General features: G+C 42.7%; 1 protein-coding gene across 16 annotated transcripts in view; it reads left to right on the plus strand.

Annotated features, from left to right (window-relative positions):
• Positions 1 to 19,764, plus strand: part of LOC117734030 (rap1 GTPase-activating protein 1-like) — a 55,016-nt gene that overhangs the window by 12,535 nt on the left and 22,717 nt on the right. For 11 of the 16 annotated variants that reach the window (XM_034538075.1, XM_034538076.1, XM_034538065.1 and 8 more), the window contains exon 2: positions 9,499 to 9,534. Coding sequence is in view for 12 of the 16 variants with exons in the window: in XM_034538065.1 (XP_034393956.1) it covers positions 9,499 to 9,534 (36 nt within the window). In the remaining 4 variants the exon portion in view is untranslated. Of the gene's footprint in view, positions 1 to 5,822; positions 5,871 to 9,498; positions 9,535 to 10,063; positions 10,719 to 18,611; positions 18,680 to 19,764 lie in introns of those variants that run through there. The other 5 variants (XM_034538069.1, XM_034538068.1, XM_034538070.1 and 2 more) reach the window with 4 other exon arrangements.

Here is a 19,764-nt window from a genome sequence, read left to right on the forward strand (position 1 = left end):
CCTTTAACATCTCTACTTTATACATTATACTGTATTTTGGCAGTAGAACTGTTCCTAATTCAAGTGTGACCATGATGTTGCAACACTGAACTTTCATACCCTTTTATTTATTTTTGTATCCTTTGGATCCGCTCTTAAATGCCTGCTCTATGTCCCACGAGGTCCCCCGTAGCTACTATACAGTATGTATTTGTCTATATTCAGCTCTGTAGCTCACATTGGCTGTCTCCTCGTTAACTAACAAATCATGAACTTAACACAGACAGCCTGTGTCAGTGCAAAATAGAAACATTGGACGAATGTGTGTCAATCCTGTTCAAAAATTCACAGAGTGGAAAGACTTGCATTGTTTTGAAATCTGAGGCCTGAATTGTAATTCACCTTCTCTGGTCAGCTGAGTTAGGAGTGTCATTTCTTCCGTTCAACAAGACGACAGACTCTTTAGCGTGTGTCCCAGTGTTGGACCGATTCATGGTAGCGTTGGGTGGACATGTTTAACATGCATCTCACCAGTTTGTGGCTCCAACAAACAGGCGAGCATGTTCAGGTTTTCCTTTTGATGAAAACATTTGTTCACTGCTGTTGGAATAAAAACAAGAGGCTTCTATCTGGATTTTTGTATTTTTGATTATCTATTGTCTAAGGCGTATTGTATTTGTACCATGGACAACAGGGAGACAACAAAGAGAGGGTATTTTTGTTTGACAGAAGCAAATGTTTGCATGACAAAAGATGATTAGACCTCAAGGCAGGGCTACTTGAGAACAGGAGGCCACTCGAGTACCTTACCAAGGGCAGGGGTAAAACAAACAGGGGATGTAGAGCAACCAGAGGGCTCTTCAATGACTACCCTGTTAGTCCACCTTGGATATTTACTTTGACATTCACATTCATATTCACAATGGCAAGCCATCCACGGAGAAGAATTGGGTGGGAAGGCACCGGGTGAGCTGCAGTTAATTATCTAATGCTCACAGCGCTACCAATTTTTGATCTGATAAGAATAAAAACATTTCTATTATAGTCTTGTATTTTGTAAGTCCCACTTTGACTCGCATTCCCAATTTGATGCATTCAAATCATCTTGCTCCCAAACAGATGAGTTGCTGCAGTCATGTCAGACCGTTTTACTGCAACGTTATGCCATTTGACAGTTAAAACGTAACAAATGATGTGGTTCTGGTCGCAAAATAACACCAACAAGAGAGCAAAAACTGGTTGACGATGACACGACAAGATAACTTATGGGGACATTGATAATATGAGCCCAGATAGCAGTAAACTGAGTCCTGGTATCACCAAATGGCATGATACGACATTTTTACATGACATGATATGCAAAATGTCCTTTAAAAGTATCTGCTTCTCTTCATCGTACCAGTTCACCCGTAGACCATCTTTTTCATTCTCTCTTCAGAAACCATTTACCAAAAATATCTCTATCTTGATATACACCATATTGCATCAGACACACATGTCACATTGAGTAAACAACCTAATGGTGTCAACAATAGCTCACAGCCGCCGCTCTGCACTCATACGGCATTTAAAGCTGATAGGCGTCAACACGGAAGCACAGCGCCCACCCTCAAGCTTTCCCCCAGGTAAACACTGTTCGCTGAGTCAGCACTGTCACTGTTGATTCCACTGTTAGCGCTGTTAGCGGCCAGCCGCAGGCTCAGCTGTCGCCAGCTCGAGAGATGTTTGGTGGCAATAGGTATAGGCTACTCAGAATCTTTTAATTACACTCCTTAAACTGTAACTTACTGACTTCATTAGGAGAGCAACAAAACAAATGTTCTGACCTGGAAAAAATTAAAAACAACAGGAAACGAGGAGGGAAGGTTCCAAACAAACTCTATACGTATGGGGCTGCAGAACAGAGTTTTTAGAAAAGATCTGCATTTCAGTATCAGAACAACACTTGTGTTCTTGGGGTCCACACATAAACATACAATTAAATTAAAATCATACTAAACTTATTAAATTAAACTACGGGACTCTGATTGACATGACATCACAGACTAAACAAATGGTGGGTGTGATAGATCTCGCAGTGCCTACTAGCAGTAAGCATAGCTGTGGTACCAGTGTGTGTGTGTGTGTGTGTGTGTGTGTGTGTGTTTTCATATACACTGTATCCTACTGTACTGTAGCTAAATAAGAGCATTGAACCACTTTCACGCTCATTTCTCTGTCAATGGATACATTCAGTACGCTGGGTCAAGATACAGTATCCAGTCTAGATCTGGTCATGTGGGGCTTGACAATGTTTCTTGTCACTGCCCTGATTGTTATGTATAAAGATATTGTTCAGCATTACACCAGTCTCTCTGTGTTTCTATTTTATGTCCTGAAGCTTAATGGCTAAGTAGAATACTAGAATATATGTGTCTACTGTATATAGGTGGGAATTTTAGAAATGCCTGATTCAAAGTAGACTGAATAGGCTCACATGCTGTATTTATCCAAACCTTTAACCTGTCTTGTTTTTGCTGAATAGATGTCGCCCACTTTGGTTCAGACTAAAATGTCTAAATAACTTTTTGATGGATTCTCATAACATTTTGCCCCGGCATTTATGGTCCCTAGAGGATGACTCCTACTGAAATTGGTGCCCCCCATTCATTTCTTCTCTAGCACTACAGATAAGTTGACATTTTTGCCTTTTAGGGAAATATTCGGACAACAACTACAACAATTATCAGTTTGATGGATTGACAGGATATTTTGTAGACGCACTCATGGTCACTCGGGTTGAATTACAATTGCTTTGGTGATCGTGTAACTCTTCATCCAGCGTCATCATCAGGTAAAATTTGATTTTGTCCAACACCTTGGTTCATTACCAAATACCTACCAAACTAATGACATTCCAAAGCAGGCTCAATTGTTCTGTTCAGTGCTAATGAGCAAATGTTAGCATGCTGAAATGCTAACATACTAAACTAAGATGGTGAACATGGTCAACATCATAGCTGCAAAACATCAGCATGTTAATATTGTCACTGTGAACACTTTAGCATGCATCTGCCTCAAGCCTAACAGAGCTGCTACTGTGGGAACTCTCTATATCAACCTTAGAACAACGGTAGCACGATGTAGCCTTAACCAGTGGCAAATTATTTACGGTCGTTAGTAGAAGCACTAATTATGATTTCACCACAATTTATTGCTGACGTAGGAAAGAAGAATAATTTCTGCGGTTTACTGTGATCATGTTCTTAGTTTCACAGCATCAGGTAATACTAAAATGTCTCTCTCGGTTGTGTTATAGTATGTGGACTAGCAGCAATGAGCTTACACTTGAGTTCATTCTTGATGAATATTAATGTCAAAGAGTTATTACTTCAAGCGTCTTTACAGTCACACAAAAGCTTAACGAGCAACGAGCGTCTGAAAACTGTATTAAACCACTGTATTCATTGTTTAGGTATAGTCCCAGACCTTTGTAGATAATTTAGTTAGTGATGTGTTAGTCGACATCTAGATTATTTAAAATGTAGAGCGCCTCTTATATCATTTCAGATATAGAATTAGCACTGCAAGAACTTTTTAGTGAAGCAGAACAACAAACTTATTTGCTTTTAAGCTGGATTTCCTCCGGGCTGACTGCTCAACTCCATGTGGTGACCTACTTGCCACGAGCAGTGTTGCTGACTTGTTATGTACCGCCGGCCTCAGCTAATTCCTGAAGTGAAGAAAATGTTTAAAAGTTTAGCAGGCAAGAAATTAGAACATTTGGAGTTGCGCTTAAAGTCAGATTAAGTTGCATGAACTAGCTGACACGGTGATGGCCGAGGGTGTCCTGGGCTCGCCTTGAGCCTTCCCATCCATGGCTGAGGTTAATTTCCATGGAAACCAGTTTGTGATTGTTACCTAGTTCAGAGCGTGGAAGAAACATGAAAACGTCTGTCAGTATTTGAATGTACAAAAGTGACTCATGGCCCACAAATACATTAGTGCAGACGCATCTTTTATAGCCTACTTTGGTCCACTCCAACTGCGGTTCTCGCAGAGATTTTTTACTAATCTCAGGGATTAGTAAAGTTTTGTTTCAATGACAAAATTGGAAATTGATTGATTGTTAGATGTCCTTCCAACCAAACTTCTCACAATGTCCAGATAAATAGTTAAATGTAAAGTGACTGATAGTTTTCCTGCCCCCTGAAATCTGAAAACAACCTAATTTCAATCAGAAATTATCATTATTTATCATTAACAGACAATATGTGATTATAAAGTCTTGACAGAGTTTTTGGTGCTCGGACTCGACAGGGAGATTTGTAATCGAGGAGGCAAGATAACCCCCTGCAAAGAGATGGGGAGGTGGAGGGGTGCTTAATGACATCATGATACAGAGACAATCATATTTAAAAAGAGACCGCAGCAAAAGGATAGGCTAACGATGTAATTGTTTCATTCTGCTTTTGGATACAAGAGACCAGCTGATCTAAACAGCTGATATTGTGATCGAACCATGACAGCAAGGACATTATGAGTGAGCATGAGGAGTGATTGGCAGATGTATGAGAAATAAACTAAAAGCCTGATTAACAAGAGTAGAGTCTTCCTGACTGAACTCACGCTGGAGCGTCATTTCCTGCCATCAGACAGCTTACATAGCCCTTCTATTGCTTGTAGCAAGATGTCAGACATGTACAATATTTGAGTGGAGGCATGTTTTAGCCTCTTCATTTCATAATCTTGGACAAATTTATCTTGATCCATCCCAGTATGATGATATGAGGTCTCGGCTCTTGGATATCATGTTGCGTTTTATAGTCGAGGGTACGTAATAAGGCACATTTCCTGTATTGGTTTTGGTATTTCAGTTTTGGTATTTCACTTTATCCAATAATCTCAACACACCCTGGTCGATTTCATTTTATGGGAATTCCATGAAACCTGAGAATGGGTGAGGAGCGCAGGATGAGGTTGAGAAAATGTTGTTCTTCGTGATGCAGTTCATATGAAAAACAGCTCTCCTCTTCACTTCTCAAGAGCAGAGCCGACAGCCCATAAGTGTTGTGGCTTTTTGCCAAGGGCCAGTATGCATTCCACATAAGATGGAGGTCTGATTTATCTGCACACACACACACACACACACACACACACACACACACACACACACACACACACACACACACACACACACACACACACACACACGTGTCTGTCAGGCTCTGTGAAATCAACACTGGTGGTAGATTTGAGTGAGTACCACAAAATCCATTTCAATGTCAGTACGTGTCACGTGGAGACCTGGGGTTGAAAATGACGCACGATCTTCTCCACTGAGGGGAATCGGGCGACGTCCTACTCAACCAACACCAGTCTGCTGATTCCTGACTCCACAGTACAGTGAACAATCAAACCCCACGGGGCCTGTTTCCTCTCACTTACACAGTTTTATGAGAAGGAGGAAGCTTTTAGCTTTCATTTATCTTTTTGAGAATTTCTCGAAACAAAAGAAGTGCCAAACATTTTTTTGGTTCTGTACATACAGATATATATATATATATATATATATATATATATATATATATATATATATATATATATATATATATATATATATATATATATAGACGTGTAGTGTTGTGCCGTGTGCTGCATGCTGTCTGGTGTGATCATAGCTTGTGTCTGTGATGTACTCCAGCCCCTCAGCTGTGCGTTTGTGTTACTATCTGTCAGTGTCAGACAACTGCTGGATTCCGGTATCCCATGATCCTGGAATCAGACGCTCTGTCCTTCATGCAGCGATGACATCGGGTCAGCTGGCCGGTCGTAGTATCGTTTCTGATGCTGTTGTTGGCCGACCACCTTTGGGTTGACGCAGCTGGTCAGGGTGCTGGGCAGGATTGAGGGTAAGCGATATGCAAGGAGACTCAGAGGGGTCTCTATGATCAGCTTCAGCCACTTAGCAATCTGCACAGGGAGACTATTGCCTGGGCCTAGTGCGGGGCCTGTGGTTATTTGGGTAAACTCCCATGTGCTTGCAAATATTTAAATTCTCTTCATTTGTTCTGAGGGCTGTTATCACAGACAACAGTCTCTGGTATGCTGTGTCTGGCGAAGGCCAGTTGTGCTATGTAGCTTGTGGAGCTCGAAAATACCTTCTGCAATAGTCTACTGTGATAATATAGTTCTCGTTGTTACGTGTGAACAGATCAGTATCGACTGCTAGCCAAGGCGTGCTTATCATGGGCTCCTTATCGTTCAAAGGCATGCGTTTCGAAAACCGGTGGGGCACTTTCCAACCATTTTCTCGATATGCTTGTTCATACTCTCTCTCGCTCTCTGGATGCACTTTCCTTGCCAATGTGACCTGCATCCATTCAGGGCAAAACCTCTGCCAACAGTGAGGTATGGATGATGATGTTCTCACCCTTGAAGATGATGAGAGAATGAGCCTTCAATTATCAAGCTCCTCTTTTATGGAACCAGCTTCCACTTTCAGTCCGGGAGGCAGACACAGTCACCTCATTTAAGAATAGACTTAAGACTTTCCTCTTTAATAGTGCTTATAGTTAGGGCTGAATCAGGTTTGCCCTGGTCAAGCTCCTAGATATGCTGCTATAGGCTTATAGGCTGCTGGGGACTTCACATCTCATAGGGTCTATTGGACCTGGCGGTGTCTGATGCCTGGTGAGCCGGCCTCCTGCGTTGGCCCTGCTGATGCGGCATGGCCATGGGCCCTGCTGATGCGCCCCGCTGATGCGCCCCGCCCCCCCTCCTCTCTACCTCCTTCCGTTTCATGGATTGGAGTTCCATTCATACATTGTCATATTCATGTAATGTGTTTATGTAACTTTGTAACGCTGTTCATTCTGTACACATGACATCTATTGCGTCTGTCCATCCAGGGAGAGGGATCCTCCTCTGTTGCTCTCCTGAAGGTTTCTTCCCTTTTTTTTTCCTGTGAAAGGTTATTTTTGGGGAGTTTTTCCTGATCCGATGTGAGGTCCTGGGAGAGGGATGTCGTATGTGTACAGATTGTAAAGCCCTCTGAGGCAAATTTGTAATTTGTGATATTGGGCAATACAAAATAAACTGAATTGAAAAAAATAAACTGAATGTCATTAATCTGTGAAAATGAATCTTTGATAGTTCCAGTATGTGGCTATGCTCTGAGGCCACATCCTTTTCTTGATCATCTTTCTCAATAACATGAGCGGTGTGTCTCTTTCAGCTTCACTGACAGGTGAGATCTTGGATACTGTGTGTGCCTGCATGTCCATGCCTGCTCTGAGGCTGTCGTCCCGGACAGGCGGTGACTTCCTGCAACAGGAATGCCCCTCGGCTTATCTGGGGATGACAGTAAAATCGTACCCCTGTAGTTGAAGTATCCTGCTGGGGTCAAAATACGTTAGGACTGGACCTTGTTCTCGAGGGATTATCTCTTTAATTTGTTTAAATGCTTCCTCATGTTGTGCATACCACATGAACTATTGTTAAGGTAGCGCATAGGTGCATTGAGAGCTTAGGTCCAACCTCGACACATGCCAAGGATTGTTCCTCGCTCACCTTTTGTCTTTGGGTGGCTCCACGGCCGAAATCTTGGCTGGATCAGGCTTGATTACATCTTGAGTCATAGGGTGCCCAAAATAGTTGACCTCGCTGGGACAGATTGTGCTCTTCTAACTCTCTTCTCGGGTTAAGCTTAAGTCCTTGCTCTCTGAAACACTGCATTACGGCACCGAGGTTTTTTGTCAAGGTAATCCTTTTATTCTGCCGTAGATGAGGACGTCATCTCTGTGGTTGTTGAGAGTGAAGGTTAGTGTGGCCACTGGTTGACCTCGTTCAAGTACTCGGGTTAGTGTTCGAGGTGTTCTTATACTGGCATCTGATGCCTCTGACAACTAGTCCCTCACCACTATAATCATAGATTGGGCGAGATAGTGGTTTTAGTTTATATCGTTCCCAAAACTTCTGAAAAAAAGTGTGTGGGAATGACATAGGCAGTGTCTAAGTTAAAGCTCACTGCAAAGGCATGCTCTGTATCATTAATGCCATTTACGTGTGTCACTGCATCAATAGACAAATCCTCATTGTCTATATATTTTTTTTCATTTACTGTGTGCGCTCCTTTTCCGACACACCTTTTGCAAAATGGTTCCAATCGTCGCATATATTGCTCTGCTTTCCATTAACAGCTGTATTGTTTTTGTGGGGAATTTATATTGAGCAAATAGGACTTTTGTCTTTGGCGGGACGAACGCTCGTAGTTAAATTCCAGTGTCTCACTTTCATCTGCATTAAGTGTCCATGTGTTATAAATGTCCCAACCTTTTATCTCTGACCCCGGAGAGTAGGTGGCGTCGTTCTTCATCCTCGGCTTTCCTCTTGAATGGAGCAAAAAACATTACGTTTAAAGTCTTGCCACACACCTACAATCGTGGGGTTGTATTCATACAATCTAACATTACAATGGCAGAAGTAGTTGCCGAGGCAGCTGTAGGAGCCCTGAGACACATACTAAGCATTCCCGTTTCCCTGTGTCACCCTCACCAGCTGTCACGAGAGACAGACCCATGAGTCACTCGCTGGGCCATAGTGCAGGAGTTATCAGTATAAAATGTCCACTTTGTTGTTGCCAGTGAAGTCGAGTGCTGCATCCCAAGAGAAGGTGGTGTTTATTTATGACGGTAATGTTTTGAAATTAGAAGCAGAGAAAAAGTATGTATTCCTTTTTGGGTCTCCGATTGTTCAAAGTCCTGCCTTATGGACTTAAATATCATGATCAATTTCTTTCTGGTTGATGAGGAGAGGGAAATTAGTTTATGCATTTACACCTGTCAGACGTGATGTTTCTCCTGCACACACGGTGCCATCTATTGGCAGAAACGGTGCTCTGCATCCCAACCTGAGCAGTTTGAGACACTGCATCATCTGGTTATTGTTTGAGGGGATTACAGCATAAATCTGTTTTTATAAAGCGACATAAGGACAGGTGATAGTTTATTCTTGACTGACACTGAGTAATGAGCCTCATAGTGCGATTTCAAACCAGGACAAGACTCATTTTTTCTCAAGTTCGTAATCATCCTTTCATCCTCGGAGATGTTACTTCAACAGATGGCATGAGTTATTTAGGAATAACCACTGAATAAGCAACCTCTCTCAGTTCAGTGGACTACTTATAAGTTGAAAGGATGGTACACTATCCTTCTGTGCTTTCCACACTTAAATTAGTCCGGGTAAACATTAATGCATGCTGGCAAGAGCATGAAAAGGAGTGTAGGACTGGGTTATATGCCATCTGGTGCTAATGTATTCTAATTTGTCATGTCTTTTGTTATTTATTAAAAGTGTCATTTTCCTTAAACATAAGTATAGCTGACTTCCCCTCATTGTTTTCATAGTGGTCTTTCTTTGTTTGTTTTTGACACAGATTAACCCCAAACAAAGAAAACCAGAATGTTGTGAAATTAGTTTTTTAGTATTTTTTATAACCGCTGTATGTTGTTTTTTGTGTGTGTTGTTTTTTTGTAGAGTTGACAAGACCTTCTCCAAGGCCAGAAGCTTATGGTGAGTTTTTCCCCTCTGTCAATAACTGTATTAAATGACGACAGCAACGTTGAGACAATTTGTTATATGCTTATCAGTGTGCTCAGTCATGCAACTTTTACATTTTGACAAACAAACAAACGCAATGGATTACAATTCTTTCAAGTTCTCTGGAGTGGCGTTCAATAGCACTGACGCAGACCGGCCTTGTGTGTGTCTTTTAAATGTGTGAATCAGTCGACCGAGTCGAGCAAAAGTGAGACGAGCGAGCCAGTAAGTGGTCGGTCGGGGTGGGGGGGGGAACGGATACCCGGTCCGTGCTGCTGTCTCTGCGGCGCTGGCAGGGCCGGAGTGCTGCTGCGAGTGGCACGTGGAGTCTGGCAGGGAGCCGAGCATGCACGCCTCTTGCCACTGCAGATAGATCACATCATCCCTGATGGCTTTAGGTCTGTCTGACTGCAGCAGGTTAAACGGTGCCTCGCCGCAGTATCATCCCACCTTCCCTCTGGAATACACAAACAGGAGCATCTCTCTCTCTCTCTCTCTCCAGCTACAGGCCTGCATTACTCAGCAGTGGCTGGACTTGTGTGCAGGAACTGCAGTCTGGTCATCGGGCTGCCACTGCGTCAGACTGGAGCAGATCAGCTACACCGCACGGTAGAAAGGAAGAAGAGGAGAAAAGCACTGGATAATCTAAAAGAGGATGTAAAACGGATTTTAGACGTGAAGAAGAACAAAAGTAGTGAGTGGCTGAGATGACAGGAAGAGAAAGAAGAGAACAGTGTGATGGTGTCACACAATACATGTAGAGTTCAGCAGAGTTGCACTTGCTGCCCTCCGCCTCGTTCCTTTGTCAGAGTCATGCACTTCATCAAAGCCAGAAGGATTTCAACAAACGCCGCTGAATGAATTTGGAGGATCTTTCTCATTGTGTTCATAGAACTTGAATTGCGTTACACGATCCACAGTGTTCATACCCAGCAGGACAGACCAATTTCTAACAAAAAACAACTCTGATAGGCCTATGGACAAGAATTCAAATACAACTACAAAAAAAATGAGTCAAACTATTCCTCCAGGTTCTGTATGTTAAACAGGATGCGACTGGAAATTAGAGCAGTTAGTTAAACCCTCGGACAGCAAAACTGCACGATCAGCAAAATGCCGTGCTCACCTTTCCGAATTGGAAGGCCAAGAAAATGCTGGTGAGTTTTTTTTTTTTTTTCGTTTTTTCTTAAGCCTGCCTGAAGATATAGTTTTGATGATAACTGCATGACTCTACAATCAAATGCTACACAGGAATTCAATTTACCGGCCTGATGCATGCATTCCTCTGAAATGCCAGAACATTCCAGAAATTATTAATGTAACCAACCTGTTTATTCTTCACAAAAGGAAGCAATGTACTAAGGCTTATCTATAATGTAGATAATCAAACATAGTTTGATTGATTGATATAAAACTTTATTTGCATAGCAGCTTTTGTACAGATTAGTGCACTTCAAAGTGCTTGGCAAATAGACTGAGCTTGTAACAAAACAATACAAATGTAAAAGCTATGCGAGAGACTGGTGCGCACAAGAAATTAAAATGATGAATAATGGTAAGACCAATGAAAGAAAAAAAAAAAAGATGAAATCAAATCTAGATGAAGTAGACAAAATACACAATACTGAGTTGCGACCCACCTACAGGTGAGTACTCCATAGTCTTTGTATTTGTATCTGCAGTGCACCTTTAAGCCACATGAGAGAGCTTGGATGGAATGTTCTGAAAAGTGTAGCCTACTTTAAAACATTGAATCTAATATATAAGGCCAGTATACATTGTTTGTTTTCAGAGAAGAAAAAAAAAGCCTTTTATTTGGTCTCATTTATTAAGTATTTAAGGTTCAATAACACAGCGAATAACAAAGTTGTGATTTGTCAAACGTATATCTCTTCAAAAAGCCTGGTTTATGCATTAAAAATGACATACGGTGTTGTGTAAATGGCAGTAAAAATTGATTTCAAAAGTTTGGGAAACATTTAGCTAGAACATTTCTTTTAAGACATGGATACAATAAAATATACAATGGCCATAAAACACTCTGATAATAGTTTAGACTAGAGCGTTGGGTTTTAAGTTTAAAGATATCAACACTTTCATCTGCTCTCAGATTTTGAGGCAGACTGAAACAAACTCAAAGCTGCCTCACTAAATAGTTTTTTGTCCTGCCACTTTGGAACGACTAAAAGACCAGAAGACTGAGGGGCTGTCCTGGTTCACGGGTTGGAAGCATGTCAGACACATTGGTTGGTGCAAAACCAAGAAGTGCTTTAACAAGTTAAGGGTTGAAAATCAATCAATACAGAAATTGAAGTCAAAATATAAGGAATTTAAAATAGGTGTATAGCAGCATAGTTCTATATTAAACGTGTATATAAAATGTCTGTTATCTTATTTCCATTGTTTTGATTCTTTTAATGAAATAGAAATAACACGTTCTCAAAAGGCACAGTGCGTGATGTCATCAGGACTTTTGATCCTTCGACTCCTGTAGTTGTTTAAATGCTAAATGACCATCTTCCATCTGGTCATACACAATAAACAGATGATCCTCCAGCCGCGTCCCCGCGCTCTTCAGGGGAAGCCTGTAATTGGTTGTAATCCTGTCTCGCTAAGCTCCCCTGATTGCAGGAATTGGGAGAGGAGGGTTAGTGTGGATAATGGCTATACTGGGATGTTGTATAAGAGCCTCTCTCTTTCTGTCTCTCCTGCACACGTGTACAAAGATCCAGGCACAAAGTAAATTCAGCATGAAACTAAATATAATATTTTTCCAAACCCATCACACTAATTGTGTTTCTTTCCAAAAAAAAGTGTGTATATACTTAAGTGTAGTAGTTAGTTTAACTGTCAGTGATCATTTTGTGACACCACAAGTTTGGAAACCAATCATGGTCCAACATGCAACTTGCAGAAGTTTAATGTGGAAACTTAAAACCTCCAGCGCACACACTCTAAGAGTGGACTTTTATTTTGAAAATAAAGAGTTTGAGCTTTGTGTTGAGTTACACTTTTGAAACAAACAATCTGCAGAATGTTTTGATTTTCTACTTTTATTGTAGGAAAATCATAGGTTTTGGGCTCCCTGTTGTCTGCCCTCTAGTGGTAAAAGGTGCAGTCTGCAGTAGTCCTATTGGTTAAAATGATAGATGATGAATTGTTCCTCCAGGCCGATAAACTTCAGAAGAGACTTTTCCTCATGAGGCAGTTTCAACAGGGGCATAGTTTTCTCTATTTTTAGAGTGATCAAATATCTATTGTCTTGCTCAGTGCAGGAACAAGTCATTTTGCTGAATGACCTTGCTATTTATTCCAAATTGTGTGACGCGATACGTCGTTTCTATTTTTTTTTTTGGCTTTCTAAATTCTCTGCCCATTTCATCCTTTTGTGTCCTATTTCCGCCCCGAAAAAAAACAAACACTTAAGGAGGTGTCACCGTACACACTCCGCTGTTTGTGTTCACTGATTTCCAGTGAGATGTCACTCCGCATCATCCTCTGTCCGTCTCCTCTGCACATGCGCCGCGCCGTAAAGCCGCGCCGGGTGTGTCAAGCTGAGTTGTCTGGAAGAGCGAGGACATAGTGGGAGAGCAACCTGTCACGCCACATCAGACTAGACTGTCTCTCTATGGATCTCCTGCTGTCCCACCAAATATAGCACCAAAGTGACGAGCTCGTCCCCGGTTCTACCCGTCTTCAATAATCCAAATCCTAACATGTCATCCACCATCCAGCATCAGCACGAAATGTCTTTTGAGAAAGAGAAGAAGAAAAAAAAACCTAAAGCTCAGCAGGCTTTGGAAGGTTGATTTCCGTGCCAGGCAATCTTGACGGCACATTTCACCTTTTTGACTTTATCTGATTCTTGAAGCTTTTCAAAGGCAAAGTTGTCCTGCCAGCTTGTTTTAAACATCTGGTCTTTGCTTTAGACGCTACAGCTGCACTATCTTCAGAAGACAGAGCTGCAGGTGTTGAATAGACAATAGTGTTTGTGGATGGGTATCCTGGAGCATACATTTGAGGATGGGGCCTGTGTATTGGCACCTGTCACTCCGAGGATAGTACGATAAGCCAGTGAGGACTTTCAATTCCCTGCTCTCCACCTCTTTTTTTTCTTCTTTCTCTCCTATGGGAGAGGAAGTTCCTGCATGATCTTTTTGTGGTTGTTCTTGTCTTGATTGATGGGAACGATAGATAGATCAACCTGCATGCAAGTTAATATCACTGATTACAGTAGTGTCTCTTGATATATCAAACACAAAAGAGCACAAAATGATCCTGCCGTGACCTCTTGGCATTGAAAAGGCACATCTGCATGACTGATTTCCCCAGGGGGGGCGTGTTACCAAGGAAATCTGGACGAGGAAATTGTGAGAGATAAGCAAGCTGGAAATCCAATAGCTAAAAGAAATGGCAGCGTGAATATGCTTTATTCAAAAACACCTGCTCTACATGGCGGATGCATATATTGAATATGGCCAGCTGTTCGTGGAGGTGTGGGCTCAAGAGAATCCATCAAGGAGTCTCCTCACGCATCTGACCCCACAGATGTGTTATTATTCATCATTCAATGCATATAACATTTGATAGACCGGCCATTTTGTGAAGCTATTTCTTTCTATTCTTCCCATAAACACGGTGGTGAATCATAACAAAATGTGCCCCACCTTCAAATCCAAACAGTTGGTGTACTATAATGTCTTGATAATATCATTGATAACTCCTGGAAAGGATTTCTATATATAAATGTTTTTTTGTTTTTTTAGAGTTACAGTTCCCTGGGGAACAAACAGCTTCTCAGACTTATCTGCTTTTAGAAATGTGTCCAATATTTGCTTTTGTCAGATTGTGGTCGACGGTGACTGTTACGGCTATCGGACAAAAGGCCCAGAAGGTTTTGACCAGAGTAGCTTTTTTGTATTACTTTCCTCTCTCTCACTCACTCACACACACACACACACGCACGCGCACACACACACACACACACACACACACACACACACACACACACACACACACACACACACACACACACACACACACACACACACACACACACACACACACACACACACACACACACACAATCAGATTCTTAAATAAATCGGACATACGGTATATTCCTGTCGCTGAACGTCCACCAAAATAAAACTTTTTTTTAGAGTGAGAATCAGATCTTTTCATCTGGAAAGATTGCCTTTTGAGGCAAGACAAGTACCTCATATAAGCACCGCTCAGAGAAATGGTTTCACACCAGAGACAATCATCCACCTATTTGTTTGAGTGCTTCAGGTCATTCTGAGGAGGGTTGGGAACGGTGACCCTGAAAACCGGACAATTCCAGAGTCTATTTGTGTGGTAATTCATTGCACACGGGCTCCTCGTGTCTCTGGCTGTTGGACGACTGATGGTATAGGGCGAGGCAGCAGGTGTTGCTACTTCACGGCACATTTGAGAAAAAGAATCTAACAAGGGGAGGTTGATTACTTATATCTGACCTCTTCAGTGTCATCGCCATAATATGTGATGACGGGGGGGGGGGGGGGGGGGGGGACGGTGCACAGCTGAGCGGCACAGCTGAATCTGTTGATGTCTGACCTCTGAAATACACTTTCACACACATTATAAACAACTTGCTTGGTAAATAATTTGTGTTTGGGGATTTGGCTGCAGCGCTCGTAAAATAATTGAGGTCAAACCTCTGGTTCAGTAGGTATACACTGAAGAGGAGGCGAGGTATTAAAGTCGTATTAGTCAGATACCATGAGAAATATCCAAGTGCTACTAAGGCTAGGATATGATACATTGACTCAACATATGGCAATGTTGGTCAGGTGACCAGTTTACCACTTTCCTCCAGACTGCAACATCTCAGCTTCTCCATCGGTCACCATGAACATGTGTGCAGACACATGTTCATGGTGACCGTATCCAACTCATCTTTTACTCCTGCGGCCAACAGCATGTTGACATTAGCCACAGACCTTTTCATGGATCAGGATGTATGATCAACCGTGGTCATCCCGTAACATTTCACCCAACATGTTCATCAGAACAAAATGTTATTTGATCAGTACTTTGATTTTTGACCAAGTTCCTGCCAAACTAATGACATCAGCCTCCGCTTTTCGTTGTGTTTGATGGCAATAATAAAAGATTAGCACGCTAACGAGCAATACTACAACGGAGAACGTGCTAAACATGAAACATACTCAACGTCAGCAAATGAGCGTCGTGGCGCAGCTTCACAGAGCTCCTTATATGACTACACGCCAAGTCATTATTTACTGTGTTTACTTTGTGCCTCAGACGTCACTACTTAACCAACTGTTTAAACAGGAGAGAAGTTAATGTCATTAGCAATATGCTTATCTTTCATATCTGCCTTACTGCCCCCCCCCCCCCCACCCCCCCTTAATGGTGTAGCCCAATTACCCAGGTCAAAACACGCCATTTGATAATAATGCTTCATGATTGTCAAACCAGTCACAATCATAGTCACAGTGGGATTCAGGCACACTGCAGATAAATCGTGGTGGGGATGTAAAGTTTCTTTGAAACTTGGGAAGCGGTTGGCATTCCTACTTTGCCTTGCAAACAAACCACAGGCTTGATTACCACGGCGCATTTGTTTGGGAGCGACTGGAGGCGTGTTTGAACAAAATCTAGGAACAGCAGGAGAACCCTCAGACCTCCTCCATGCAACATGTTGCTGCAGGAACAGTGAGAACCTTTGATTGTCTTCAGTCACAGACGATGATCTGTATGATGTGTGGGAGGGTGTGTGACCGGCCAGTGAACCCCAAACAGCAGTTAGAGGTCTAAGTCTCCAATCACGGACACGTTATACACACCAGCAGCATGTCAGAGGTCTCCAGCAGGCAAGATGGCTGCTGTTCTGAAATATGAATGAATGGTTATTTATCAATAACCATCAAGTCTCCCACAGGTTGAGATTTAATTAGTGGTGGTCGACCTCAGGGGGGATTGGGGAGGAGGGGGAGGGCAACTGAGCCTCAAGAGTCGGCTAAAGAACTGCACCGAATTCATGAGCTATCTAACGACTGCATCATACCAGCAGAGTTTTTACTGCTCATTTTTCCCTTTTGTTTCCACACAGATACAATTATTATATTTATCATCAGAATAAAAAAAATAAAATAAAAAAGTCAAAACTCACAGACTTTGCCATTCAGATTGTTGATCCTGATAATGTTCCTTGGTAAAAAATCCCTTGCAGATATTATAGAAATATGTCAATATTTTGAGTGACTGTTAACCGTATTATGAATTTGTATGTATTGATACAACTTGATAAACACACAGTTGCTGACTCTTGAGAGAATTACAGCCTACTTTAACCATTATTTCAGCTTGTGTCTTGTATTATTATCTAACTCGTCCTGGTTGAGAAATAGCTGCTAAAAAGCTGAGAGTGAGAGAGGCAGAGTGAGAGTATGAGATGGGGGGGACATTTCCGGAGAGCAGCAATTCTCCGAGGATAAGGATTAGGGGCAGTAGAAGAGTGACCACAGGTCCTTTCTCCAGGCTAATGGGACAGGAATCCCTGGCAGCGGCGGGGGCCAGAGGACATTGGAGCCGGATGGCAACTCTCAATTTAAAACCAATTATCTTTGTTCACTGGAGATAGAAAAATAAAGCTCCACGTGGCTTTTCTGGTTGTCGTCGTTCTATTATTTATTATTTCGCCAGCAGGGTGTTGGGGTCCTCTCTGATTTTAACAGGTTCCAGCATCAATGATCCGCGTGTTTTCATCTATAAGCACTATTAACGAAACACTCGCAGACAAGAATTCAATTTTTTCAGTCCTGACCTCTTGCCCCCAAAAGATGGCCCTCGTATATGACATCTGTATTCTTTGGTCAGAGGTTTAAAAGAGTGATGGAGAGATTATTGTGCCACCGCAGCGCAACATCTCTATAAATCGCTGCTAATCTGTACAATATTAAAGTTTGGTCCAATGATATAATCCCCCCCCCCCCTTCTTTTTACCAGTAAGCTCTGGACAGTGAGAGGATTATTTGTTTTTCACAATACACAGCTCCTAATGGTGAACAGTGAGGACTGTGCTCTAATCCCTTGTTATCTCTTCATGTCTGACATGTACAGAACACACACACACACACACACTCATGCACACGCTTTAGTCTGAGGTGCATGCGTTTTCATTAAGAAGCTCGACAGATGAGTCGACACACTTGGATTTAGCAGGAAAAGGCGGTATTGGTGACATTAGTCACAGGTCTGCTGGGAACTGGTAGCTTAGTGGGGGGAACGCACATGTTCACTATGGATTGAATGAGACTCATTAGAGTAATTAAAAACATTTCCCCACACACTCATCCTGCACAGCGAGCAGCAGGGAGCCTGCAACCCCTGCTCACTTTCGTGAGCTACATGTTGGATATAATCGCCTCATTGATGTCATATCATAACTAACATGAATTCGAATGTGGCTTTTTTTTTTTCTTTCTTTTTTTTCGCGTGTGGCTGATGTGGTTGCCACAGCAACAGCCCTAGCTGGTTCATGAGGCTGCGTGGGGATTGAACGCAACGCCCATTACCCCAATCAGCCCTTCTTCCCTTTCTCTTTCTAAGCGGCAGTCTTCAGTCGTCCCCTAAATGGATGATGAGGGGGGAGGGTCTCCCGCTTTGAAGGGGATAAGGGGGGTGGGCTCAGAGTACGGGATGTTGGACAAGTACCACCACATCACGCGTGGCTGGGCTTGAGAGCGCAGAAGGTGGGGATGAGAGGAAGTGACAACTAAAGAGTGCATATGTGTGTGTGAGAGAGAGACTGAGTGGGAGGAGGGAGAGAGTGAGGGAGGAGAATCTGCAGCGGGAGAGGATGCTCACTGAGAGTGTGCGACACTCTGAAGAGAGAGTGAGGCCAGCAGGTGAACGACTGATCGAAAGCACCAAGTGAACTGCAGCTGGAGAGAGAGAAGAGTAAACGGAGAGAAGGAAGAGAAGGAGAGGAGATACCTGTGAAAGAGTGAGAGCTTTCCTGGAGGAGAAGCGTAGACAGTGAGTCATCTGTCAGAGTGCCGGCCAGTGTCCCGACCTTTCCACGGAGCGTCCAGCTGCCACGGTGTGAGTAAGTTTGCTGCTCCGCTGCACGCGCAGGACCTCAGGTTCGCCCTGATGACGCGCTGTGACTTCTCCACGCTGCTGATTACTGTGGTGCAGCTGAGGTGTGTTATGTAATTTGTTGGGATGTTGGGATGAAGCCGTGGCTTAGTGATGCAAACCGATCTGCAGGAGGGTTTACGTGGTAATGCCAAGCAGAACAGGCAGGTGTGTGTGTGTGTGTGTGTGTGTGTGTGTGTGTGTGTGTGTGTGTGTGTGTGTGTGTGTGTGTGTGTGTGTGTGTGTGTGTGTGTGTGTGTGTGTGTGTGTGTGTGTGTGTGTGTGTGTGTGTGTGTGTGTGTGTGTGTGTGTGTGTGTGTGTGTGTGTGTGTGTGTGTGTGTGTGTGTGTGTGTGTGTGTGTGTGTGTGTGTGTGTGTGTGTGAGCTGTCCTGGCACAACATGCTTGTGATGGAGGACGAGGTTGTAATGGACTGGGCAGGACATTTCTTCTCCCACTTTTACTATGATGTGTGTTTTGATGCTGCCAGAGTGGACTATATTGCATGTGAGGCTATCGTTGTCACGTACGACTTTAGACAAACAAACAAGTATTACCTCTTTTGTGATGTAACACGATATCTTTAAACCAACTGTTGGAAATGAAAGCCTTTTCATTTATTTATTTATTTATATATATATATATATATATATATATATATATATGTATATATGTATATGTATGTGTGTGTCTCCTGAACCATCTATTATGCATCAGTTCTAATTAAGAGTGCAGGGCAGCTGATGCCCCATCGTATCCGGTTCTCCCACGGGAGAGCTGCTGCTGGGGCTCCTCGCCCCGTTCGCCTATTGAGCCTAAGCTGAGGAGAAAAGGTTCATGTATTTGTTCCCACTTTTGTTTGGGTGATTTGGGGGGGGGGGACTTTCCTTGATTAACGATTCACTCGCTGATTGATTCACGCTCTCTGTTCTCCACCTGTATTTGATTATGAGTAGACTGTGAGGAGATTTCCATCTCGGTCACTGTTCCACTTGAGCATCTGTTTGTCTTCTCCACGACCTCGGCACCAGCGGCGTCAGACATTCACTCATGT

Source organism: Cyclopterus lumpus, chromosome 7 (genome assembly GCF_009769545.1).
Source record: "Cyclopterus lumpus isolate fCycLum1 chromosome 7, fCycLum1.pri, whole genome shotgun sequence".
NCBI classification, from domain to species: domain Eukaryota; kingdom Metazoa; phylum Chordata; class Actinopteri; order Perciformes; family Cyclopteridae; genus Cyclopterus; species Cyclopterus lumpus.